Source organism: Arachis hypogaea, chromosome 18, assembly GCF_003086295.3.
Source record: "Arachis hypogaea cultivar Tifrunner chromosome 18, arahy.Tifrunner.gnm2.J5K5, whole genome shotgun sequence".
Lineage (NCBI taxonomy): Eukaryota > Viridiplantae > Streptophyta > Magnoliopsida > Fabales > Fabaceae > Arachis > Arachis hypogaea.
Window position 1 is genome coordinate 23272713 of NC_092053.1, and position 26908 is coordinate 23299620.

Consider the following 26908-nt stretch of genomic DNA (forward strand, 5'->3'; position numbering starts at 1 on the left):
GTTCTCCTGTTATTCTTGTTGTTCTAGATCTTCTGGTAACTGATTTTTGGGGGTTTATTCCGTAAATTGGGGGGTGTATACTGCTTGACCTTGTAATGTGGCTTGATATTGAAGCATGTTTGAGTGATATCTGACTGATATATATATGGATGTATCTGAATCATATCTATGGGTGTATCTCACTGTTATCAATGGGGGTATCTTACTGATATCTTGGGTGTATCTGATTCATACATATGGGTGTATCTTACTGTTATCAATGGGTGTATCTTACTGTTATTAATGGGTGTATCTGACTCATACATATGGGTGTATCTTACTGATATCTTTGGGTGTATTTTTCTTTTCAAAGAAAATGGCAGCAAGAAACCAAACAAAAGACCTTAAGTGTGCCACACATCTCCTAAGTGATAAGTTCAGAAACATGAGTGAGGAGAAGAAGGCGATTGTGAGGGATCTCGGATTCGGTGGGTTGATGCACATCCCACCACTGAGGGTGGATCACCAGCTGTTAAGGGAGCTGGCAAACAACTTCAAACTTGAGGAGAACAGACTGAAAACAGGATATGGTTCTTTCCAAATAACACCAAAAACAATAGGTCATGCGCTTGGCATCAATGCAATAGGTAACTAGCTTAAACTTATAGGTGTATATTAAGTTGTTGCTTGGGTGTATTTAAGTTGATGCTTGGGTGTATTTGAACCGACTTGGATACTTTGTTGTTTTCCTTTTTGTAAGAGATCTATTTCCTGAGAAAGTTGAGTATAAGAAACTTTCTGATGATGACAAAATAATTTTTAGAAGATTCCAGGGTAAGACCCTCAAAAGTCTTACCGATGAAATGATGGAAATCGGCGTTGGCAACGAAGAGGAACGCCTGATGTTCAAGAGGATATTCATCCTCTATATACAGATGGCGTTCTTTTTGCCAACGACGATAAACAAAATATCGCCTGTGCACTTGGCCCCAATTTTTAAGATGGACGGCATATCGGAGAGAAACTGGGGGGGCATGTTTTAACCTTCATGGTCAAGGGCATCACAGACTACAAGGAGAAAAAGAAGAAGGCAATTGATGGCTGCCTCTTCACCCTGATGATAATTTACTTTCATCTTTCAAAAAACAAAGGCAAGAAGAGGGCTGAAAGACCACCAAAGCCCTGGATTGCCAACTGGACTAAGGAGCAGTTGGTGGAAAGAATGACTGCAGAAAGAGAGGAAATTTTGGTAAGTAAACATAATATATTGGATGTATTTTATTTACTTGAATGCTGCTAACTAAAATATCTCATGTTTCAGGGGATTGTGAAGATGGCGGAGACAAGAGAAAAAATGAAAAAAAAAAAAAGAAAAAAAGAAAAAAAAACAAGAAATAAAAAAAAACAAAAAAAAGGAAGGCGAGTCCAACATCGTCTTCGGAGACAGAAACTACTGACAGTGACACTTCTACCTTTGAGTCTGAGACTCAAGAAGACTCAGAGGATTCAGGAAGAAAACACTGCAGCAAAAAGGGAAAAAAGTAAGTACCATAATTGGGTGTAATTTCTTTTTCGAGTTGGGTGTATTTTGTTGATCACGTTGGGTGTATGTAGTTTACTAAGCTGGGTGTGTTTCGTTTGCTGCGTTGGGTGTATATTGTATATTCAGTCGGATGTATCTTGTGCATTCATTTGGGTGTATTTTTTAGTATGTTCTAAATGATGATTGTTTGCCTTCCAGAATGGACTCCAGAAAAAGAAAGAAGAGGCAAGAGGAGTCAGATTCTGATTCAGAATCTGAATCTGAATCAAGTGATGAGTAATGTCCTGAAATTATTACTCCTTTCTTTTGGCTTCATTATAAAGATTTCGTGTATTAACTGAAGTGTCTATTATTAACTTATAGGAGCGAAGAATCATCACCGGTGGAGAAGGAAAAGAAAAAGAAAAAGACAAAAACATCACCAAAAAAGTAAGCAATTCTTTGGATAATATTCTGTGATAAAATTAATTTTTTATTTCTGATTGGTACTCTTTTTTTTCCACCCAGAACACAACCAAAAAAGAAAAAAGTTGTTGTGGAGGATTCACCTCCTGAAGAAGATCAATACTTTGATGGGTACAGTACCTCGTAAGCTATATTACCGTCTATCATCGTAATTATTTTTGTTAACATCTTCTTTTATGAATGTAGTGAGAGATATGAAATATCAAGTGACAAACTGGAAGAATGGCTAAGGGAAAACGTTAATAAATCTGCTACAGAGGGGTATGTCTTGCTGGGCTGTCTATTTCAGATTTTGGTGTGTTTTGTTTGCTAATAATTGTTTCTTGTTTCGCAGGGAAAACCAAGCTGACCTGCGATCGACAGAAGGTCGCTATGTGTCCTCTGAAACGTAAGAAGCTTTATTTAATAAAATCTTGTTATCATGATTTGGGTGTATTTTGTGGAACCATTTGGGTGTATTGTGTTGATCAAGTTGGGTGTATGTTGTTTATTAAGTTGGGATATTTCGTTTGTTGTGTTGGGTGTATATTGTCCATTTGGTTGGTTGTATCTTGTGCATTCATTTGAGTGTATTTTATACCTGTATCTTATTTTGTCTGAATAACATGAAATCTGTTTTAGAATACGGGCTGTGAACTTGGGAAGTGATGATCCTTCCTCTCAAGGACGCACAGAACAGAGTAGTGTAAACCAGCCATCAGAGAGCATGTAATTTCTCTTTCAAATAACCGTTACTTTTGTTCTTCTATTAACTTCTACTTCTAATTCTATATATATTTTTTTTTAGAAAAAAAAGCCCTTTCTTATTTTATTCAAGAAAAAAAAGGCAGGAAAAAAAAGTAAAAACTGCAAGTATGTAAGTTCTCAAAAAACAAAGCCTGTCCTCTTTTTGAATTGTTCGGGTGTATTTTTTGACTTTCTTTGGGTGTATTTTAGGTTGAGTCCCGCTGATTCGAATATGATGGTTGTGAGGGAACAGACACCGTCGGATGCGCTTGCAATGTGAGTTTTCCAAGAATATTTCAACCTTATAACCTTATTATTTTTAAAGGCGTTGTTAACCTTTCATTTTTCTTCTTGTTTAGAGTCCCAATTCAGGTTTTTTTGCCGGCATCCCAAACAACCACTGAGACAGATTTTGAACCAACCCCTATGCTACAGATTGAAGGGACTATAGAAACGTAAGAAATAGTAATGGGTGTATATTTGTTTAGAGTTTGGGTGTATATTTGCTAACAGTTTGGGTGTATATTGTTCCTGATTAGTTTTTTTACGCCATGATTAATTTTTGGAACTGTGCAGCACTCCTGAAACCCCCAAACAACTTCAAGAGACCACACCCACGCTTCCCCCAGCTCCAACTAAAATGCAAGTTCATCAGACTAAAATCAATCTTTGCTTATCATCCGTATATTCTTATTCTTATACATGATGACGCAGTCATCTAGCCGCAGAAGACGCTGCTGCCCTGTTGATGATGGCACGGACAACATCCTATGTTCCTAAAACAGATCCAGGGGTGCCATCATTCAGCCTTGGATTGACTGATTCAAGCCAGGAGGGGGCATCAACGCAGGAGACAGAAAGGGCAAAATCTCCTGAAGCTGCAAATTTGCTAGAACAAATGGACGATTTGGTCCAAAAAATAGCAAGCAGTGCGGCGAAGGGAAAAAACAAAAGTCCACAAATTCAGAGGGAGACTGGGGGAGAAAGTTCTGCGAAGTTTGAAACTCCTGGGGCAATAAATCAGATTACGGATGATATGAAACAAAGGTGCTACATCTGGGGGACGAGACTGAAGGAAGACGCAGATGGCAATACTAACGAGTATGAGGAGATGTGCACTCTCATTGCCCAAGATGAATACATTTTGATGAGAATGCACCTTGCATCCCTCCAGGCAAAAAGTGATATAGAATCTCAGGTAATATTAGAATAACATTAATGTTTTTACACCAAAGTCAACTGCAATGTTTATTAATGTAAAATTGATTTCGGCATATATTTCTAGATTGTATCTGCATCTGCTTCATCCTCAACCAGAAAAATAAAGAGAGGTTTCAAGAACAAATATATTGTCTCCCCCCGATATTGTGGTAAGTGTTACTTCTACGAACTTTGGGTGTATTTTCTGTATTGAATTGGGTGTATTTTTTACGTTCGATTGGGTGTAAGTTGTGTATTTTCAGTATTTCATTTCTTGTTTCGCAATTCTTGCAGAGCATGGCACTTTCGGATCACCCAGAGGGGGAATTCATATCACCGAAAACGAATAAGGAATTCAGGGTGGAAGACTACCCGAGTTTTATTCCCTTCATAGATAGAAAAAAATTAACTTCGCATCCATATGTAAGTTTTTGTTTGCTAAATTTGTTAGTACGCTTATTTACTTATATGCCAAATAAAATAACGCACTGTTGAAATGTGGCAATCCTTCAGATTTTTGTACCTGTTTGCCACTCGGGGCATTGGTGGTTATGGCTGATAAATACAACGAAGCGGAAATGTCATATACTTGACCCGCTACACAAAAAAGCTCCAAGCGAAGAGAGAAAGCAGATTAATAAATTTACTGTAAGTTGCCTCTGTCTTCTTTACTTTAATAGATAAGTCCATTTCGTTAGTTGTGTTGGGTGTATGTTGTCCATTCAGTTGGGTGTATCTTGTGCATTCATTCGGGTGTATTACTGATTTGTTTTGGTATTTAAGGGATATGTATTTTTAAGATTGAGAGCATATGCCGGCGGGGAACCTCTGCAGAAAGACGAGAAGGAGAAGGAAATTAAAGCATCATATGTTAAAATATCAGGCCAAAAAACAAGGTATAAATTTGTGACTCTGAACATTAAACTTTCCTAAATGAGATTTGTAATCTATTTTCTTCGTTTTCAGCTATGACTGCGCTATCTACGTTATGAAGTGGCTTGAGTTAATTGAGCCGGAAAACATTAAAAAGGGGAAGTATAAATGGGATAATTGGAAACAGGTAACTGTCTTTAGAACTATATAACTATGTATTACTTTACTGAATTAATGTTGCTGTTTAAACAGAATATACTTTTTAATTGTAGGAGGAGGTGGACTACTATAGAGTGGAGTATGCTTCCCGGATACTATTCAGTGAGATGAATAAACAGAGAGATCGGGCAATTAGAGAGAGTAGTGCTATAAGGCTGTCGAAGCCATCCTCTGTATTATTGAGTCCGTTTTGTCAGATAAATTCTGCTGATATAGAAACTGCGTAATCCAACTGTGGGTAGTTTGTAAATTGAACAAATGATGTAAATATTTGCCATTTATCAACAACTTCTATTCCATGTATATTTTTTTCCATAGTTAAACTATCTGTGCTGTTAAACTGTCTGTGCTGTATTCAAAAGCTGTATTACAGGTGGTAAAATATGAAGGAAAAAATCAAGGCATATATAAACGCAAATTATAAACTGTTACACACAACGCAGGTCTAATAATACACCCAAGATTGCATAAAATATACACCCAAACTGTCTGTGCTGTATTCAAAATGTATGAATTACAAGTACTAAAATATGAAGAAAAACATCAAATCAAATATACACCCATAACCTGCGAATTTTTACAGCTTTTGTTCTATATGTATCTATATATGTATCTATATGTAAATTGTCAATGAACAAAAATACACCCAAAAGAACAGTGCTTTTACACCCATATTCTCTAAAACTATACACCCAAAGAGTTATCCCCTGCTGCTGGTACCCTGAACTAATAATTCATAACGTGTCCTTGATATTGGCTGGAATTTGAATGCACCACTGATGCAGCATCAAACAGGTTTATCTGAATATAACACTCACACATTAGCTAAACTATTAACAAGAAAAATAAACTCAATCGCCACAAATTTAAAGAACATTACTTTTACCTTGCTTAAAACTTTCGTCTTCTTCTTCTTTGTGGCATTTGCAATCTGTTTGTCCAGCTTTGAACCTAGCCTATTTTTTGGACGTCCTCTTGTTCGAATCCTTGGCGGGCTTTGAAGCTCGTTAACGGATTCCAAGTTGGCGTCTTCGTGGGATAAAGAAGACGTCCCCTTCCTTTTGGCTTTTAATGATTCCATCTCGGCCATGACGTTATCGTACGCACGGTGCAGAATTGCAGTCAGCTCCTCCGATTCGGATGCAAATTCGCAAATATTTTGCGAACGAAAAACTAATTGGTCGAACCTCTTGCTTCTTGGCTCCATCAGTGGCTCGTCGTGGCTGCTCTTGATGTGTGTGTGTCGCCTCTTTACCTTCTTGCTCCATCGTTCCAGTATATATCTAGGGGACACTTGGCTTACTTGTTCGAAGCTTAACACGCTTAGTGCGTGACGGCACAGTATCCCTCTCGACTCGAATAATAAGCATTGACATTTTACCTCGGCTGCAACTGAGTCGTAAGTAACCACGAACTTGTTGAATATTGAGCTGGAAACTTGTTCTCCGACTTCGTATACTGAATAGCCTAGAGCGGAATTCTTTAATCTGGTGATGCAATTCGCCTTTCCTCTGAATCGCGCTTGGACTTCCCTAAACTTTGCATGAGTGTACGCATCTTGAAACTGAGCTTCAATGGAGGATTTGGTTGCACACAGTATGACCGTATGAAAATCTGCAGCATCTGATTCTCTCTCTGCTTGCTCCCTGCTTCCGAGGCAATTATCATATTGTTTGACGAACTGAATAAGCAAGCTGTTCCGGGTGATATACTTGTTAAAAAATGAATGCATGCTCTCGCTCCTTTGTGTGCTTATTATCCCTGCCCAGAAGTGGTGATCCAGATCGATAGGAACCCATATGTGACGGTGTTCATACAGATCTGCATAATACACCCAAACACAGACTGTAAATACACCCGAGGGAACATGCAATTTACACCTCTGCTGCAGATTTTAAAAAGACATTACCTGAAAGCCACTTGTTGTCCGCAAGACCAAAATTCAGCAGAAAATCGTTCCAATTCCTATCGAATGAGTCTTTGCTGTGAGAGTTTCAAACAACTTGGCTCATTTCTTGTTCAATATCGGCATGTCCCTTGTACCCGTTTAATTTTCTTGGAATCTTCTTCATGATGTGCCAAATACACCAACGGTGAACTGTTGTTGGCATACAGGCCTCTAAAGCCCTTTTCATTGATGCGCAATGATCGGTTAGAAACCCTTTCGGAGCGTTTCCTCCCATGCAACGAAGCCAGCATTGAAATAACCATTTGAATGATTCAATTTCTTCGTTCTTCATCAAAGAGCATCCGAGAAGTGTTGACTGACCGTGGTGATTCACCCCGACAAAAGAACCACAGACCAAATTATACCTGAAACAAATTACCATAGTCCAGAATGCAAAATCATTAGGTACACCCCAACAAATGCTTCGTATACACCCAATGAAACAGCCAATATACACCTCTACTGCGGATTCGTAAAAATAAATTAATTTAGCATCATAAAGAGGGACAGTTAGTTACCTGTTTGTATTGTAGGTGGTGTCGAATGAAATGACGTCTCCGAAATACTCAAAGGCAGCTCTGCTTCTTGCATCGGCCCAAAAAGCCAGCTTAATCGATTGATCCTCCTCGAGTTCGAGCTCAAAAAAGAAATTCAGATTCTTCTCTTTCATTCTCAACAAATATTTCCCGAATTCCTTTGCATCTTCTTGTTCGGAAACATTCCGCACTTCCCTGGTAATGTAATTTCTCACGTCCTTTTCGATAAAATTTAACTCGCGGTGACCCCCGGCAGCCGCAACAAATGATTGGTAGGTTTTGCTTGGTCTGATATCGGCCTCCTCGTTATTCTCTATCGTACGACGAATGGACATGCTTAGTTCCCTGTGCTGTTTGAGCATCTCTGCTTTACTTGGACAGCAGGGGTGTGAATGATCCAGCACAACCTTTGAAATGATCCAAGCACCGACATCCTTCAATGTGTGTATATAAATTCTTGCTGGACAGTTTAAACCTGCTGTCGGATTGGTCTTCTCGATCAGAGATATTTTAGATTTCCATTTTCCCTCTCTACTACATGTAATCAGTTGATTCTTAATCTCGTTTCCCTTCCTCTTTGTGCACCGAACTCTTGTAGAGAAACCTGCAGCCTTGGCGTAGTTCTTGTAAAATTTTCCAGCATCTTCAAGGGTGGTAAAGGTCATTCCAACCTTCGGAACAAGCTCGTCATCAACAACCGAGAGAGGCTGCACAATACACCGTGTCAGAACTGTGAATACACTCATAGATATGATTCAAATACACCCAATCATGCCTAATATGATACACCCGAACCGCAACAACTCAACTACAAAATGACCTTTAAAGCCATAAACTGTAAATACACAGGCTGCAGAATACACCATGTCAACAACTAAAAACACACCCAATCATGTCTGATATAATACACCTGAACAACAACAACTCAATTAAAATAACAAAAAACCAGTAAAGTGTAAATACACCCATACTTCTAGCAAAAATACACCCAAAATGGAATTGATCTACACCCGAGCGTCTGCTACAAATTCCAGATAATTAATCACAACTAATACATTGAATCGACAGATTCATGTTAACGTGTTAGTTTCACAGTCAATGTTCAGCAATTTTTCAACTACACAATGCTATACAAATTACTGAAAGAAAATTCATACTAATCCTATGTAAATCAAACCTTAGGAACTTCGTTAGATTCAAAATCATAATCCACTTCGCCTGGATTCAGCTGACAATCTGAGGTTGAATGATCCATTATCTTCAAAAAGAAAACGAGTTCAAACTTTGATTTCAGAAAACAACAAATCAAAATAGAAAACGAAGCTCGAGTTGTAGAGAGAGAAAAAGGTAACGTAAACGAAGAACATACCAGTGAGAAAATGAGAGGAAAAGAACGATGGAGAAGAAGGAGGGAAGACGCGCGAGAAGAAGAACAACCAAATCTCAAAATAACGAAAACGAAGAAGGAAACAATTATTTTAAATTTGGTAGTTAGATATATATAGCGCGTGTAATCAACGTATGTGGAGCAGCGCGTATTTTGGTTTTATTGTTTAATGAACTTGTAAAGCATACAAGCCCTAATAGCTTGTATGCAGAGCTTTTCCGTAATTTTAATTAATTTAATTTTATTTAATTTTAATATTTGTTATTAATTGCCGTGCTAAATGAAATCACCCCTGACTATTATGTTTCAAAAACCCAAAAACCACTCCTGGGATCACGGAGTACAAAATCAAGCCTGATTCAAATTTCCTCTTCCCTTTGGTCAAGCCCGACTCAAACTTCCTCTTTCCTTCGGTGGCGCAATGCATGGTTCTCTATAGATATCATTGACGGCGCTATCCCTGGCATCTTCGTCCACTATCCCTGGCCCTCCCTTCGAATCAACCTCCACCTCCAATATCTCCGGTACCATCCTCTTCATCTCCCTACACATCTTCGTCACCTCCACTCGCTCCTTCGACCGGAAGCAATTACAGAGACTGCACCTGGCTTCACCTGTTCAAGGCCAAGGTACCCCTTCTATCCAATAGCAGCCGGTTTATAATCCCAATCAACAACCTGTCCCAATTAACCACCGTCCTACTCTGCAACCAGTTCAACAAAGTTTGGCTCAACAACCTTTTGCACACATGTCCATGTCTTTTATCACTGACATCTGCGTTTTGGGATATTAAGTACCGTTTTAATGATTAAAGAGACTGCAAACTACACACTTGATCTTAGCCAAAAGGAGTCCTTGAACAATTATAGGAACATAAAAAAACATTCATTTAATATGAAAAAAAAACATCCTAATACTTAACAAAAGAAATATCCAGTTGTACGAGATGTCTCTGGTACGGATTTGAAGGGTGAATCAGGAACCCGCGGGCAAGGCTGGAGCCGGGTTGCTTGACTGGAGCGATGGGGGGCGGTACCTGCAAAGACACTCCGACGCTCAAGTCAAAATGGGTCTGGGAGGTATGAGGTGTGTGGAATGAATGATACCTGAGGGGACTTGGGTCCTCCTTTTATAGGTGATGGCCGTTATCTTATCTTATCTTGTTTGATTAGGATAAGAGAGATATTTGAATTCGGAAGTTGGTTAGGAGCCGTGAAGGGCCGGTTTTGGGCCTTGGGGTCGAAACGGGTTGTCACCGGATAACCGGGTATGCGGGATCTGTGGGTCGGATCCGTAATAGTTGCCCCCGCAGCGGGAGAGTGAGCGAGGTCGGTCTGTCGCTGGGAGACGTTTGTTATGGGCTCGATTTTTTCTCTATTGCCCGTGTGATTTCTTTGAGGTGAGGTCGGTTTCTCGGTTTTCGTATCGTGGAAGATTCGTCTGACCGTTTAGGTCTGACGTGACTCTTCCGTATCAGTCGCGTCTGTTGCGTTCTTCGAGGCGTTAACTTTTTTCGAGGGGGTATTTGTTGCAAGCTGCGTTTTTTCTTTTTTGCCCTCGCGTTTGCTTTGCTTTCTGAGGGTATTTTCGTCGTTTTGTTTTTTCAAAACCGTTTTGGTTTTCCTCCTTCAGTTCCCTCGTTTTGCTTTTACTTCTCTATTGCTTCTTTTTCCAACCAAAGCATTTCCTTACTCTCCATTTTTGCTTTTTGTGGTTTCGGTTGGTCTTCTCCTGCGGCACCTTTCCTTCGGGTTTTCTTCCTTTGATTTATCAGGTTAGCATTTCTCTTGTTTCTTTTTGCTTTTTCTGCTTTGTTTTCTGCAGTGTTTTGTTTTTGTTTTTGCTAAGTGTAGTTTTAGAGTAGTTTTGTGGTGTTTGTATGGTGGTTAGATAGTTTTGTTGGGTTTTTAGAAAGGGGTTGGCGAGAGTGCCACCGTATAATTGGTGGTGTGCGGTGGCGGTGTTTGTTTTTGGTTTTTTACCCGCCGTCGTTTTCTGCCGTGAGGTTTGGCTGACGGGGGTGCTCGTCGACATTTTAGGTATGGCTCGCCGACGGACGGAGGGTGTGAGGGCTCCGGTGGCCCCGGCGGGGGGTGTCCCTGACCTTTTTTCTTGGGTCACCAGTGATGTTTGGGGGACACCGTCGCGGATGACGGAGGCGGACCTCCAACGGCTCCGTGATGAAGGGGCTGTTTGTGGGGGTGGCGATGCCGAACGCCACTACGAGCTTGCCCTCCCTGGGATTGACGAGAGGGTTTGCTATACCAATCTCGACTCCCCGACAGTGCCGGATTGGATGTGGGTGTATGAGGCTATGTTTACCCGGCTTGGAGTTCGGCTTCCGTTTTCTTTGTTCAGCAGTTGTTGAACCGGTGCTCTGTGGCGCCGTCCCAGCTACATCCGAACAGCTGGGCGGCGATACGGTCTTTAGAACTTGTTTGTGATTATTTAGAGCTACCTGCCTCAGTAAATGTTTTTCTTTTCCTTTTCTTGTGTACTCTTCCGACTAAGGAGGGGAAACATAAGAAGGGGTATGTATCTTTCCGAGCTCAGCCTCATCGTCGGGTTTTCGGTTTGTATGAAGACTCCTTCCATGGTTTTAAGAGTGGTTACTTTAAAGTTCGTCCCGTGAGGGGGCATCACCTTTTTTGGTTGACACTGGAGGGTGAACGTCGGTTCCCCACTTACTGGAACTTTAAGGCTGGTCCGTCCGTGTTTACTCGGGTTTCGAAAGAGTTCTTGTCCTCGGAGGAGCGGGATATCGCTCTTGTTCTATGGCAGTTGTTTGGGGAGCGTCCTCTTAATCCTCGGGACGTGATGGGTGATCCGGTTGCTTGCCGGTCGTATGTTGGTGTGTGTCGTGTGTGTCCGTTCTTTACTTGTTTTTATGTTTTGTTTCCCGTTTTCGTAACTTGGGATTTTTGTTTCTTGTTTCCTTGCAGTTGAGATGGCTGGTGGCTTGACATCCTTGGCGCGGCTGAAGGCGGCGATGGCCCAGGAGGAGGGGTCGTCGTCCCCGGCTACTCTTGTTTCTAATCCTGCCGTGGAGTCTCAGCCGGTTTCTCAGGAGGTGATTTCCTCGGGTGCGCGGGCCGATGCTCAAGTTTCTCCTGGCCCCGCGAACTCTCCTGAAGTCGTCGTGGTGACGGCTGCTGAGGCTTCTCGGAAGAGAAAGAGGCCTGAGGACCCGAGCAGTGAGACTTTTGAGGATGAGGGTCTTGTGCCCAGCGTGATGGATCGATGCTTCGATACCCCGGGGTTTATTGATCAACACTTGATGCCTGGAACGGAGCCATTTTTTTATGGCTGCGATGTTTCGTTCCAGGCCAAGTCGGTGTATCGTGCCCTCCTCCGGTCTGCCGTTGTTGTTCGGAAGGCTGAGCCTATGATGGCTCAGGTCGGTTTGCTGGATAAGAAGCTTCGCCTTTCTCATGCTGAGGTAGCCAAGTTGAAGGGGGAACTTAAGGCTGCCGAAGCTGCGAGGGAGAGGGCTGTGAAGTCTTCTGAGGAGGCTGGGTCAGAGATTCTCCGACTTGTCGAGGTTGAAACTTCGCTTCTCTCTCAGTTGGCAGAGGAGCGGCAGCGGGCTTCCGATGTGGGTTCTCAGGCTGCCATGCTTCTCGCCGAGTCGGAGGCTCTAAAGGCCGAGGTTGCTGCCTTGAAGAGGGAGAAGACGGAGCTACTAGCTGATGTGAAGGATGCAATTGCGGCTACCGAGGAAACGATGAGGGCTCAAGCTTCAGTGTTGGCTCCTGGTATGGATATGTCCGTGATGGGGGCCTTCAAGACTGTTCGCGATGGTCAGATCGTTGATCTTTGAGTAGCTTTTATTTTTATCTCTTTGAATTTTTCTTTGAACTGTGTTTTTGGATATTTTCGGATGGCCAAGGGCCGTGTATTTTGATTTTGGAACACTTTATTTTCGTTTTAATGGTACTTTATTGGCCGTTCGGGCCTTTTGTATGTTCCGTTGTTTGTTTTTGGGCCGTCCAGGCCTATCATGTATTCCGTTTTAAGCTATTTCGTGTGTATTTTGGTTGTTTCCTCGGACCGTCGTTTGGTCGGGTTCTTTTGTGGATATCCGTGTGTTTGGGCCCGGGGGGGTGATCAGTCCCCCAGTTGCGGCCGTGTTTTTGTTCCGTATTTGGGATACTAAGGAAAATAGAAATAGCTGTTTTAATGGAATTTTTATTGATGGTTGGGCCTCGTTAAAACCCTCCGTTGGTGGCGGGAAAGAGTACCCGAGTTTGAAACTTAGATGAGAAATAAAAACTTAGAATTTGTAAACTGGTAGGAGAAGTACAAAAATAGAAATGATGGCAAGGGTGCGACCTTTGTAGGTTGGTCTAGGCGTAGTACCGTCGTAAGTTGGCGGCGTTCCATGTTCTCGGGACTTCGTCGCCGTTGAGCCGTTCGAGTTTGTACGCTCCTTTTCTGATTACAGCCTTGATTCTGTATGGTCCTTCCCAGTTGGGGGTGAGCTTCCCTTCTCCCGGAGTCGGGGGACCGATATCGTTTCGTCGTAAGACGAGGTCGTCGGCCGCGAATTCTCGCCGGATGACTCCGTGATTGTATCTCAGGCTGATTCTTTGCTTTAGGGCTAGCTCCCTGAGATGGGTTATGCTTCTTATTTCGTCAATGAGGTCTCGTTCTGCTTCTTCGTCGTTACCTCCGACCGTTTTCCTGGGACTTGGGTCTCCGATCTCTACCGGGATGACCGCCTCGATCCCGTATGTTAGTCGGAAAGGTGTTTCTCCCGTTGTTGTTTGAGGTGTGGTTAGGTATGACCATAGGACCGACCCGAGTTCATCGGCCCATAGCCCTTTGGCTTCGTCGAGCCGCTTTTTAAGTCTTTTGACGATTATTTTGTTTGCGGATTCTACCTGTCCATTTGTCTGGGGGTGTTCTACCGAGCTAAAACGGTGGGATACACGTAGCCCCTCTAAAAATTCTCTGAATTTTTTGTCAGTGAATTGGGTTCCGTTGTCCGAGATAACGATCTCGGGGATCCCGAATCGGGTGATGATCTGACGCCAGAGGAATTTTCGGCATTGGGTTGCCGTTATGGAGGATAGGGGCTCGGCTTCGATCCATTTAGTGTAGTAGTCTATGGCGACGATGAGGTATCTAAGTTGGTCGGGTGCCGTAGGGAAGGGTCCGACGAGGTCGATGCCCCAAGTGCCGAACGGCCGCTCTGCCGATATGGTGCTGAGCTGGTGCGGTGCGGCTTGGTGGATATTGGCGTGTCTTTGGCATTTGTCGCAGTTTTTAACTATTTGTATGGAATCCCGGATAACTGGTGCACGAAATTGTGATCTCCAGGCTCGAACAAATCCTGGTAATGGCTCCAAAGCTTGGTGCTCTGATCTTAATTCATAATTGTCACAACTTCGATACAACTAACCAGCAAGTGTACTGGGTCGTCCAAGTAATACCTTACGTGAGTAAGGGTCGAATCCCACGGAGATTGTTGGTATGAAGTAAGCTATGGTCACCTTGTAAATCTCAGTCAGGCAGATATAAAGTGATAATGGTGTTTTCGAATATTAATTAATAAAATAGGGATAGAGACACTTATGTAATTCATTGATAGGAATTTCAGATAAGTGAATGGAGATGCTTTCGTTCCTCTGAACCTCTGCTTTCTTGCTATCTTCATCCAGTCAGTCTTACTCCTTTCCATGGCTGGCTTTATGTGATACATCACCACTGTCAATGGCTACTTTCGGTCATCTCTCGGAAAAATGATCCAATGCCCTGTCACGGCACGGCTAATCGTCTGGAGGCATCACCCTTGCCAATGGCTTCATCTTATCCTCTCAGTGAATAATATGCTCACGCACCCTGTCACGGCACGGCTATTCATCTGTCGGTTCTCGATCATGCTGGAATAGGATTTACTATCCTTTTGCGTCTGTCACTAACGCCCTGCAATCGCGAGTTAGGAGCTCGTCACAGTCATTCAATCATTGAATCCTACTCGGAATACCACAGACAAGTTTTAGACCTTCCAGATTCTCTTGAATGCCGCCATCATTCTAGCTTACACCACGAAGATTCTGGTTGGGAGATCTAAGAGATATTCATTCTAGCTTATTTCATGTAGAACGGAAGTGTTTGTCAGACACGTGTTCATAGGGGAGATGGTGATGAGCGTCACACATAATCATCACCTTCATCACGTTCTTGGGTGCGAATGGATATCTTAGAAGCGAAATAAGAAGAATTGAATAGAAAACAGTAGTACTTTGCATTAATCTTTGAGGAACAGCAGAGCTCCACACCTTAATCTATGGAGTGTAGAAACTCTACCGTTGAAAATACATAAGTGAAAGGTCCAGGCATGGCCGAGATGGCCAGCCCCCTAAACGAGATCACAGGATCAAAATACAATCCAGGATGGTCTAAAAGACGTCTAATACAATAGTAAGAGGTCCTATTTATAATAAACTAGTCACTAGGGTTTACATGAGTAAGTAATTGATGAATAAATCCACTTCCGGGGCCCACTAGGTGTGTGTTTGGGCTGAGCCTAAGTGTTGCACGTGCAGAGGCCATTTGTGGAGTTGAACGCCAGTATTTGTGCCAGTTTGGGCGTTCAACTCTGGTTTTGGATCCTTTTCTGGCGCTGGACGCCAGATTTGGTCAGAGAGCTGGCATTGAACGTCAGTTTACGTCGTCTATTCTTGGCCAAAGTATGGACTATTATATATTTCTGGAAAGCCCTGGATGTCTACTTTCTAACGCAATTGGAAGCGCGCCATTTCAAGTTCTGTAGCTCCAGAAAATCCACTTTGAGTGCAGGGAGGTCAGAATCCAACAGCATCAGCAGTCCTTTTTCAACCTCTGAATCTGATTTCAGCTCAAGTCCCTCAATTTCAGCCAGAAAATACCTGAAATCACAGAAAAACACACAAACTCGTAGTAAAGTCCAGAAATGTGAATTTAACATAAAAACTAATGAAAACATCCCTAAAAGTAACTAGATCCTACTAAAAACATACTAAAAACAGTGTCAAAAAGCGTATAAATTATCCGCTCATCAATAACCGTGGGCTAGAAGTAGCCTGCTCTGATGACTTTTTGGGCTAAAGTCTTGCCTCCGACGTGGTGACCGCAGCAGCCTTCGTGGATTTCACGGAGTATGTACTCCGTGTTCTCGGGTTCGATGCATTTGAGCAGGGGTTGCGAGAATCCGCGTTTGTATAGCTGTCCTGCGACAATGGTATAGTTGGCGGCTTCCCTTTTTATTCATTTTTCCTCTTTGGGGTCTGGTGGCAGTGTTCCATCGAGGAGGTATTGCAGGATCGGGTAGGTCCAAGATCCCTGGTTTAAGATTGTCAGGTGAGCGTTGGTCGTTGTTGACACGGAGGGTATCTTAACGACTTCCTGGATTAACGATTTGTTACTGTGTCCGGGTTTGGTACTAGCTAGCTTGGAGAGTAGGTCAGCTCTGGCATTTCGTTCCCTAGGGACGTGCTGTATGGTGACGTGTTCGAATCCTTCTCTTAGTTTGTTTACCTTGGCGAGGTATTGTTGGAGTAGGGGATCTCGTGTCTGGTAGTCTCCGTTAATTTGGGAACTGACTACCTGTGAATCGGTATTTACTTCTAGGACCTTTGCTCCGACTTCCCGTGCTAAGGATAGGCCCGCCAAGAGGGCCTCGTATTCTGCTTGGTTGTTTGATACTGGAAATTCATATCGTACCGACTGTTCGATCGTGATTCCATTTTGATTTTCGAGTATGACTCCGGCGCCTCCGTAGGTGGAGTTTGATGAGCCGTCGACGTGTAGTTTCCATGATTCGGGGGTGAGCTTTCCCGGGGTCATCTCGGCAATGAAGTCGGCCATAGCTTGTGCTTTGATCGCATTTCGGGGTTCGAATTTGATCTGGAATTGAGATAGTTCGATGGACCACGCTAGCATTCTTCCCGCTAGGTCGGGTTTCTGCAACACCTGTTTGACCGTCTGGTCGGTTCGAACCGTCACGGGATGAGCTTGGAAGTATTGTCGTAGGCGTCGGGAGGCTGTAAGGAGTGTGAAAGCTAGCTTTTCTAAGCGTGAGTAGCGAGCTTCCGCATCTTGTAGAACTTTGCTTATGAAGTATACGGGTTTTTGTTCCTTTTTATCGTTTTCACGGACGAGTGCCGCTGCGAGTGCTTCTTCCATTATGGAGAGGTATAAGTAAAGTGTCTCCCCTGTTTGGGGTTTGGCGAGGATTGGTGGTTCCGCTAGGACCCTCTTGAAGTGTTGGAATGCTTCTTCACATTCCGTCTCCCATTTGAAAGGGGCTCCTTTTTTCATTAGTTTGAAGAAAGGGGTCGCTTTTTGGGCCGAAGCCCTGAGAAAGCGCGATAATGCCGTCAGTCGGCCGGTAAGCTTTTGGATGTCTTTAAGGTTTATGGGGCTCGTCATCTCGAGGACGGCGTGACATTTTTCTGGGTTTGCTTCAACTCCGCGTTGCGTGATCATGAAGCCGAGGAACTTCCCTGCCTCCATTCCGAAGGCACATTTTGTCGGGTTGAGTCGCATTTGGTGCTTTCGTAGGGTATTCATTATGACCTTGAGGTCGTCGGTTAGTTGTTCGCCGGATTCGGTCTTGGCGAGCATGTCGTCTATGTAGACTTCTAATTTGTTACCGGACAGGTCTCGAAATATCTTGTTGACCAGTCTTTGATAGGTTGCTCCAGCATTTTTCAAACCGAAGAGCATTACTGTGTAGCAGTACGTCCCGTCTGGGGTGATGAAAGCTGTTTTCTCTTCGTCTGGTCGGTACATCGGAATCTGGTTGTATCCGGAATATGCATCCATGAAGCTGAGGTATCGGTGACCGGATGCAGCGTCTACCAATCCGTCGATGTTTGGTAGGGGGAAGGCGTCCTTCGGACAAGCTTTGTTGAGGTCCGTGTAGTCGACGCACATTCGTCATTTCCCGTTAGATTTTTTCACTAGTACGACGTTGGCTAGCCAGGTTGTGTAGGGGAGTTCCCGGATGAAGTTGGCCTCAAGTAGGGCTTTAACTTGTTTTTTGACTTCGGTGGCTCGGTCTGGCGACATTTTTCTTCTCCTTTGTGCTACTGGTTTAGCTTTGGGGTCCACGGCTAGACGGTGAGACATTAGGTCGGGGTTTATTCCCGGCATGTCGGCTGGTGTGAATGCAAATAGGTCTCTATTTTGTTTCAGGAGTTGAGAGAGCTCCTCTTTGAGGTCATATGGGAGGTTCCTATTAATGAAGGTGTATTCATCCTTGGTTGGCCCTATTTGTAGTTTTTCCATATCCCCTTCTGGCTCTGGCCTGGGTTGGCCGTCTTGTCGGGCGTCCAGATCGACTAGGAATACTCCGGCCGCATCTCGGGATTTCTTTCTTAGGGCTAGGCTGGTGTTGTCGCATTCGGCTGCGACTTCTCGGTCCCCGTGGATTGTGCCGACGGAGCCGTCGTCGGTTCTGAATTTCATAAGGAGGTATTTGGTAAAGATGACTGCGGAGAAGTCATTGATTGTTTTCCTTCCGAGGATCACGTTATAGGCTGTGGAGTCTTTTAGGACTACGAATTCAGATAGGATTGTCTTCTTCTGGCTGCTCGTTCCTATGGTGATGGGAAGTGTGATTGAGCCATCTGGTTTGAGGAAGTTATCTCCGAGTCCCGTGACGCCGTGGCGGTGTGTTTGGAGGTTGTCGTTGTGGAGTTCGAGTTTATCGAAGGCTCCTCGAAAAAGGATGTTTGAGTCTGCCCCGGTGTCTACCAGTATCCTTCGTACGAGTCATGTTCCGATTCTAGCCGAGATGACGAAGGGGGCATCCTCAGCTGAGGTGCCGTGTTGGCAGTCCTCTGGTAAGAACGTTATCGTATTGTCGGTCCCGGAGATTGGGGCTTGGTTCCTTACAGCCATTACCTTGAGGTCCTTCTTCATTGTTAGTTTTGACTTGCTTGATACGTCCTTGCCTGTGATGACGTTTACTATGATGGTCGGGTCTTCCTCTGGGCTTTTCCTGGGGGGTTGCTTTTGGGTTCTCGGGTTACGTCCTTCTCTCTCCGATGACCTGTCTCTCTCCGTGCGTCTCGGTTCTCTGATGATTTTGGCAAATTTTGGGAGTTTGCCGTCTCGTATGGCTTGTTCAAGGGCGTCTTTAAGGTCGAAACAATCTTGTGTTTTGTGACCGTAACCTCGGTGGTATTCGCAGTAGAGGGTTTTGTTGCCTCCTGTCCTTTCTTTGAGTTGTCGGGCTTTCGGAATGATGCCTCGATCTGCTATTTGGTGGTATATCTCGGCAATTGGTGCTGTCAGGGGCGTGTAATTAGAGAATTTGCCTATTCTCGGTGGTCGGCTAGTCGGCCTGGGGTGGTCCCGTTGATTCTCTTTGGGTGTTGGGTTTTGGTGAGAAGCCAAATTGCCGCGCTGGGTGTTGCCGTGCTGCCGCTTGTTGGCGGCGACGACCTGGCTGACTTCTTCGTCGTTGATGTAGTCTTTGGCGACGTTCTGGATCTCGTGCATGGTCCATACCGGTCTGGTGGTGAGGTGTTTGCGAAAATCTTCGTTCATTAGCCCATTGGTCAGGCAAAGGCTTGCGACGGAATCCGTGAGTTCGTCGACCGTTAGGCATTCGTCGTTGAAGCGGTCGAGGTATTTTCTTGTGGATTCTTCTTGTTTTTGTGTGACCCCTAGTAAGCTGATGGGGTGTTTGGCTTTAGTGATCCTAGTGGTGAACTGGGCCATGAACTTTCGTGTAATATCGTGAAAGCTGGCTATGGACCCGTTTGGGAGGGCGTTGAACCATTTGATCGCTGGCCCGGCGAGGGTTACCGGGAAGGCTCTGCATCGGACCGCATCGGCCGCTCCTTCTAGGTTCATTCTGGCCTCAAAAGCCGTTAGGTGTTCTTGGGGATCCTTAGTTCCATCGTATTTCATATCGGTAGGTTTGTCGAAGCCTTTGGGGAGTTTTGCTCTTAGGATTCTTTCTGTGAAGGGTGTAGCTCCCATTATTATATGGTCGTTTCTCGTGCGTTTGGTGTTTCGGTCCCTCCGATCTTCGTCTGAGTAGTGTTGGTAACTCAGATCTCGAGAAGCGCTGCGGTTATGTTTCTTGTTGTATCGCCGTTCTGGCGATTTCTCGTGTCTGTGGTCGCGTGAGGAGCTGCGACCGTCTCTTCTGTCGTGCCGTCGGGTTGGCGACCTACCGCGGCGAGATCTTGATCTGGAGGTTGCATGGCTTCCGTGTTCGTTGTTGTGTTTTCCTTTATTGGTTATCTTGCCTTCGAGTTCCTGAACCCGGAGGCAGAGATCCTGGATGATCTGCGCTGCTTTGTCGCTGGCTTTCTCAGGATGTCGTCGGTCCGTGACGTCGTGATCGTTCGCGTTTTGGATAGTACTCGCTATTCTCGCTTGGTTTGTGACTTCACGGTGCTCGGGGGTTGGGTTAATCGGTTGAGAGTCATCCTGGCTTGAGGGGGTTTCCTCTAGGACGTCCCCCATCGGGCCCAGCTGGCGCAGGGTCCCCACAGACGGCGCCAATGTACGAGATGTCTCTGGTACGGATTTGAAGGGTGGATCGGGAACCCGCGGGCAAGGCTGGAGCCGGGTTGCTTGACTGGAGCGATGGGGGGCGGTACCTGCAAAGACACTCCGACGCTCAAGTCAGAATGGGTCTGGGAGGTATGAGGTGTGTGGAATGAATGATACCTGAGGGGACTTGGGTCCTCCTTTTATAGGTGATGGCCGTTATCTTATCTTATCTTGTTTGATTAGGATAAGAGAGATATTTGAATTCGGAAGTTGGTTAGGAGCCGTGAAGGGCCGGTTTTGGGCCTTCGGGTCGAAACGGGTTGTCACTGGATAACCGGGTATGCGGGATCCGTGGGTCGGATCCGTAACACCAGTTATATTTTAGTAAAAATAATTTAATATCTATAAAATTTTAAAAAAATTATGAAATTCTTAAAGAAATAGAGACATTCACATTTGCAATACAAAAAAATTCAAAAAATATATAAAAGAACATCCATTTAGTATGAAAAAGAAACATTCTGATTATTAACAAAAAAAACATCCATATATATTAACTCGTAGAAAGCAGGTCCAGCATGTTCAAGTTCAATAGTTCTAATTTTTAAGATAAAGAAAAAAACAAGGAACACAGCATGTTTTAGTGTTATGCTGTTCTACTTGGAGTACTTTCCAACTCTCAACCGTACTCCGTACTCTGCAGTGCAGAGAGCAACATGGCGGATCGCTTCTTTCCGAACGAAATGCCACGCTTTGTGGCAGAGGCGGCAGAGACCACACTTCAAGAATCTGCCACCGACTCACTCACCACCCTCCTCTCTCTTCCTTTCCAAACTCTCATCGCCAAACTTCAAGCTTCAGCTCTCCAACTCAAGCAATCGGTACACTCATATTTTTATCAATACCCCATCTTTCATTTCTCTCTAATTTTTGTAAATTTGGTTCCAATTCTCTTTTTTATGATGTTGGGTAGCATCAAAGTTGGCAACTTTACCGTTTTTTGCATTTTGCTCACCAACTGTTTGTGAATTTGTTTCTCTTTGAATGTGTTCAGGTTGTAAAGGAGACATGGGGTTCAAGTGAGAGGCATGCAAGGGACTATACCCTTTACACTGGGGCTCTTGGGACAGCATTCTTGGTTTTCAGGGCTTATCAAGTCACCAAGAATGGCATTGATCTTAGCTTATGCTCTGATATTGTTAAGGCTTGTGATTCTGCTTCAGAAGATTCTAGGTAATACTGGGAGTCTGGGACTGGTGCTGAATTTATTTTTTATTTGAAGGGTTGGTTCAAAATATGTTCAATTATATGCTGTTAATTGCTAAAGCTTGCTCTTTACAATTGTAGATGGAACTACGAGAACAAGGTTTTGAACTTTTGTTTGGAAAATCCTAAACTAAATTCAGTTTTATTTACTACCCAATATCATATGTGGAAATAGGATGATTTTAGTTTAATATGCTAATGTATTGGTTGCAGCCGTGTGACATTCATCTGTGGCCGTGCTGGTGTTTGTGCTCTTGGTGCTGTCATAGCTAAGCATGCTGGTGATGAAAAAATGCTTAACTATTACCTAAGACAATTCAAAAAGGTATTTTATTATGGTCTCTATATATTTTTGAGTTTTGATCCTTGTAAATATTCCAATTTATAGATGAAATGCGTGTGTTTAACTGCTTCCTGGATTTGTGCCCTTGATTTGAAAACAGATCAGGATACCTCGTGATTCGCCGCATGAACTGTTGTATGGACGAGCAGGTTACTTATGGGCTTGCTCATTCTTAAACAGGCATATTGGTAAAGACACAATACCTACTATGCAAATGGTAAGTTATATGCTTCATGAGCCTTGATATTGCCGAAATCATGTGAACTTGTCATCGACATGTGGTTTTAACTTTTATAGAGACCGGTTGTCGATGAAGTTATGACAGCTGGTAGACAAATGGGTCACAAGGGAAGATGTCCTTTGATGTATGAATGGCATGGGAAAAAATACTGGGGTGCTGCCCATGGGCTTGCGGGAATTATGAATGTTTTGATGGACATGGAACTTAAGCCAGATGAGGTGGAAGATGTCAAGGGTACGCTACACTACATGATCAAGAATCGTTTCCCTAGTGGCAATTATCCTTCAAGTGAAGGAAGTGAAAATGACCGGCTAGTGCATTGGTGTCATGGTGCTCCCGGAGTCACTCTTACTCTTGTAAAGGCAGCTGAGGTAATCTTCTTCGTTTTCCAAAATTTTGATGCAAAACGATAGGATGCAAGGAGATAAATATAGAAACATGTAAATGTCTATGTGATAGGATGAAATTTGCTTAATTTTCTGTCCAGAAAAAAGAAAGAAAGAAAGAAAGAAAGAAAGAAAAGGGGTGAGGGGACAATGGAGATAGAAACAATGATAAATTTTTTGTCTTGTCTATGTCTTTGTATTTCTATCATGAGACACTTACTAAACATAGTAAAAAAAAATTGACAAATGGTGGATGTTGGGGTCGTTGTTTCATCACTTGGAAAGTAGGCTATTCAGTTACTAAATAATGTCAATGTATTCAATTTTAAAGGATTCATTTTGAGTAGAAGTTGAATTTTGAAGTCAAGTTCTGCATTGTTCTATAAAAGCATTTGTTTATTTAATGCATCGGATTTTTTACAATAATTCTTGGTACTAGTCTTAATTCAAACATTGAGATCTCATGACTAGACTTTTTACCATAAATCCATTATCATTATTAGGTTTATGGGGATAAGGAATTCTTGCAAGCAGCTACAGAGGCAGGGGAAGTAGTATGGAAGAGGGGACTTCTCAAGCGAGTCGGCATCTGTCACGGCATCAGCGGGAATGCCTATGTCTTTCTTTCCCTCTATAGATTGACAGGGAATGCGGAGTACTTATACATGGCCAAAGCATTTGCTTGCTTTCTTCTTGATAGAGCAGAAAGATTGACCTCAGAAGGGAAGATGCATGGTGGAGATCGACCTTATTCGTTGTTTGAAGGTCTTGGAGGAATGGCATGCACATTCCTAGACATGAATGATCCAAAAGCTGCAAAGTTCCCAGGTTATGAACTTTGAGGGAAAATGCTATGATGTACAGATAAAAACTTGTTTTATCATGCACCAAGTTAATTCAGTGTTATGTATCTGAACTATGAGTAGTAGTAGTTCATACTTCATACACATTAGAGAGTTAACTCAGCATCATATACTAAGTCCAACACTCCAATTAGTTGTATTTTAGATGTTTCCAGAACTTTTGAGTCATTACATAAAAGAGAAGATGCTTTTGTTTACTGTAAATAAATGAAGTGCTTTTGATGTTGATGATGAATAATGATGTAGCCTAAAGATATTTTTGTAAATATGAGAGAAAGTAAAATGGAAACTCCAGTATTATGATACTAAGTGCACTTCATGTAGCTTCTCATGATGTTTGTTAGTGCATTATGTCTTGTGATTTGTTTCTTCCATTTCATGAAATTTGTCTAATTGTCTAAAGAGATATTTATCTTAAAATGGAGAGGGAATTAAGCTGATATATTAAAATGTATTAAACTCACCACTATCTTATACCCACCCAAACACATAAATACATGATTTAGGCTCTAAGGCTATATTGATTTCCCCTTAAGTTGATATTACTACAAATGTTTTAAGATAAACTTCAGAAGCATGTCCAAGATATGCAGTTAACACCCCCCCGCACTTTGATGTTTTGTTGACAAAATCTTAATTCACAAAAGTTATTGACTCCTACATGAAAAGCCAAAACGAAAAAGGTTCCTTACTAAGGAACTCATCATCCATCATGGGATCTTCACTCTTGTGGAAACATCAATTTTACTCCAAGACAAGATTTGTTAATCAACTAAGGATGGTGGAGGGTCCACCACTTAGGCCAAACCAACGAGTTTCTCACTGATCTCCCAAACCTTGCGTGCCTTCTCAATATCACTTGCTTCCTGAGATAACTGGTTCTCAAATGAAGCTGAGGCCTTGTTCCAGCTCCAATATACACCTGATTTTGTTAGGCTTGGATCACTTACAACCTGCATTGCAAGCCATATATACAGTTCTATACATCAGAAAATAATGCATTATCATATCTAGATTGTAATGATTTGTATGTTAATATAATTTCCGTCGCGATATTATTTGCATTTGCAAATAGTTTGATCATATTGTCGACCCCATTTTATTGTTATCTTTATGAAGTGCTTTTGCTATTTACCTGAGCAAGTCTCTTCCCAGCTTCATCTTCTGAGACATAGCCTTTGGTTATGTACTTTTGGAATGGAGGGAACAGAGTTCTGAACAATGGAATGTGCTCTCTGAACAAGCCTGTTGTAGCAATGCAACCGGGGTACAGGGAAGCGAATGTGATTCCGGTTTCCTCATGGTATCTTCGGTGGAACTCTTGCATTGTTAGCATGTTGCATACTTTGCTGTCCTTGTATGCCTTGGCCCCATCGAAGTCTCCACCATCTATCATGGCCGAGCTGTTTAGTCCGTTCAAGCCACCAGCAAGTCCCCTCAAGTCACCGAGGTTAGCCTTGGGAGGTACATTTCCAGCTAGTGTGTTTGTGTTCCCTGTTTAAACTCCACAATCAGCACAAAAATGTATCGAAAATTTTGCCGATAAGGAAAGTAGACCACCAATTCATCCATGAAAGATTGAGTAACCGAAAATTTAGTCCCTAAACAAGCCTGCAATACTTGAAAAGTGTATCATCTCAATTCTGTTTTTGTTGAAACTAAATTGTTAATGTTTCAATCTTTCAAACACTAAATTGGTTGTTTATTACAACAAGAAATTTAGTAATGAACTATACCTGTGATTGAGCCTACAATGATCAAGCGCTTCGAGGGGTAATCAGATTTGGTCAAGTCATCCATCAATAAGCGAGCTAGTAGAAAATGGCCGAGATGATTTGTCCCAACACTTAATTCAAAGCCTTCAGCAGTGAATCTAGGCTCCTTGGCAGTTGGCAAGTAAACAGCAGCATTGCAAACCAGCACATCCAGCGGCATTTCGGATCGCCGTAAGTTATCTACAAATTGGCGAACGCTGTCGAGCGAGGCAAGATCCAAGTGCATGATGCTGTAGTTCTCCTTAGACATGCCAGCTGATTTTGCGGCCCTTGCAGCTTTTAGGAAATCCCTGCAGGCCATTATTACATGCCACTTTCCGGTCTCGGCCAAAGCCTTGGCAGTGGCGAGTCCCAGTCCAGAAGATGCTCCGGTGACCACAACATTGCCCTTCCTCAATGTCTTCTTGCCTTCTGGAGCAGACTTGCTAACCGCCGGAGTAGCAGTCGCCGCTGTCTCAGCCCTCACAACACCAATGCTTTGTTGGAATTCCCTCTTTTAAGGAGTGGTAAATTATATAAGTTAGAGGGAATTACATAACACATTGTATTTTTGCAATTAAAATCTGAAACTATTAAAAGGATAAATATCCATAACACATTTTCAGTAAGCACAATTCTCAACATAATAAAAAAATCAGAGAAACTAATGGATTCTCAATCCTAGAGCTAAAAATGAATAGAACTATAACTACTGTTTTGACCAAGTACTATTAACACATGTAGAGTCAAATGTTTCACTATTTCAGTAAAATTAAACTTCATAGAAAGCTCACAAGTGAAAAAATTAAGGCTCATTTTGCAGTTACCTTGCACCTTAATGCAGAAGAACTGAAGTCAGCTTTGAAAGAATCTGACAATGAAAGACCAAACAAAGTGGAGTCTCTGAGAGACACACTACCCTTTCCCTGCAAACACAAGAAACAATTCCCAATTTTTTTCAAATTCAATTATCATCACTCAAGTTGAAAAATACTTACATAACAAGAATGAAAACTGAAGTATATACCAACCTCCTTAGGAATTGAGAAAGAAGCAGGAACCAAAGAAGCAGCTTGCAGAGCCATTGAAACCTTGGAAAACAAAAGTATATGCTTTTCTTTATGGGGTTGTTATTGTTATTTCAGTAATGTTCCCCTCACCCAAGAAAATCTAAGTTGAAGTGCTTGTGTACTTGAAAGTGAACGAACGAATTTATACATAGATGAAGTGCTTGTTCTAATATATATGAATATATATGAGTGGATAAGATAATTGGAAGCATGGGATCCTGCCACGTGTTTTCTAACCAACCAATGAAAAAATGGCTTGAGATTTCCAATGATATTTTCATGACTATAATATTCACTTAGGAGACTGTTGGTAATCAGAGCCATTCCATGTCTCTGACCCCACCAATTGTGATGCCTGTTGTGCACTACAAGTCTACAATACTCAAATTCTTTTTTTTTTAATAAGGTTTTATAATTTTATTTAGTATCTCGTAATGATATAATTTTAAATATTCAAATAATATTATTAGTCTAAATATCAGTGCTGAAAGGGACAGGAGAGTGGAGGTACATGTTTTGGATAGGAGGTGAAGTACATGCTATTTTTGGCAGGCTTTTTTTACTTTTTTTTTTTTTTCAAAAGATAAGAAATTATTCAATGGTTTTT

At 42.6% G+C, this 26908-nt stretch overlaps 3 protein-coding genes across 3 annotated transcripts; 2 read left to right on the top strand and 1 right to left on the bottom strand.

Moving 5' to 3' along the window:
* The first annotated feature begins 4464 nt into the window (after positions 1–4464).
* On the top strand, positions 4465–5234 carry LOC140181303 (uncharacterized). The gene is made up of 4 exons (XM_072224839.1): positions 4465–4493; positions 4714–4809; positions 4880–4973; positions 5059–5234. The coding sequence occupies exons 1-4, from the start codon at positions 4465–4467 to the stop codon at positions 5230–5232; spliced, it is 393 nt and encodes a 130-aa protein (XP_072080940.1). The 3' UTR covers positions 5233–5234.
* A 15722-nt stretch (positions 5235–20956) lies between these two features.
* On the top strand, positions 20957–23782 carry LOC112770811 (lanC-like protein GCR2). Its single transcript, XM_025815219.3, has 6 exons — positions 20957–21259; positions 21433–21611; positions 21858–21969; positions 22088–22204; positions 22285–22599; positions 23118–23782. Exons 1-6 carry the CDS (start codon positions 21095–21097, stop codon positions 23454–23456), a joined length of 1227 nt encoding a protein of 408 aa, XP_025671004.1. The 5' UTR covers positions 20957–21094; the 3' UTR covers positions 23457–23782.
* A 312-nt stretch (positions 23783–24094) lies between these two features.
* LOC112770812 (protochlorophyllide reductase, chloroplastic) lies at positions 24095–26519 on the bottom strand. Its single transcript, XM_025815220.3, has 5 exons — positions 26263–26519; positions 26059–26157; positions 25214–25745; positions 24613–24971; positions 24095–24430 (listed from the first exon to the last, which is right to left on the bottom strand). The coding sequence occupies exons 1-5, from the start codon at positions 26314–26316 to the stop codon at positions 24275–24277; spliced, it is 1200 nt and encodes a 399-aa protein (XP_025671005.1). The 5' UTR covers positions 26317–26519; the 3' UTR covers positions 24095–24274.
* Between the last annotated feature and the right edge of the window lie 389 nt (positions 26520–26908).

Excerpts from the sequence above, each read along its gene's own strand:
- LOC140181303 (XM_072224839.1), top strand. The coding sequence starts at position 4,465 with ATGGCTGATAAATACAACGAAGCGGAAAT. Across the intron at positions 4,494-4,713 it reads AAATACAACGAAGCGGAAAT|ATTGAGAGCATATGCCGGCG; the intron begins GTCATATACTTG and ends TGTATTTTTAAG. Across the intron at positions 4,974-5,058 it reads AATGGGATAATTGGAAACAG|GAGGAGGTGGACTACTATAG; the intron begins GTAACTGTCTTT and ends TTTTAATTGTAG.
- LOC112770811 (XM_025815219.3), top strand. The coding sequence starts at position 21,095 with ATGGCGGATCGCTTCTTTCCGAACGAAATGCCACGCTTTGTGGCAGAG. Across the intron at positions 21,260-21,432 it reads CTCTCCAACTCAAGCAATCG|GTTGTAAAGGAGACATGGGG; the intron begins GTACACTCATAT and ends GAATGTGTTCAG. Across the intron at positions 21,612-21,857 it reads TCTGCTTCAGAAGATTCTAG|CCGTGTGACATTCATCTGTG; the intron begins GTAATACTGGGA and ends TATTGGTTGCAG.
- LOC112770812 (XM_025815220.3), bottom strand. The coding sequence starts at position 26,316 with ATGGCTCTGCAAGCTGCTTCTTTGGTTCCTGCTTCTTTCTCAATTCCT. Across the intron at positions 25,746-26,058 it reads CTTCTGCATTAAGGTGCAAG|AGGGAATTCCAACAAAGCAT; the intron begins GTAACTGCAAAA and ends ACTCCTTAAAAG. Across the intron at positions 24,431-24,612 it reads CTGGGAAGAGACTTGCTCAG|GTTGTAAGTGATCCAAGCCT; the intron begins GTAAATAGCAAA and ends CTTGCAATGCAG.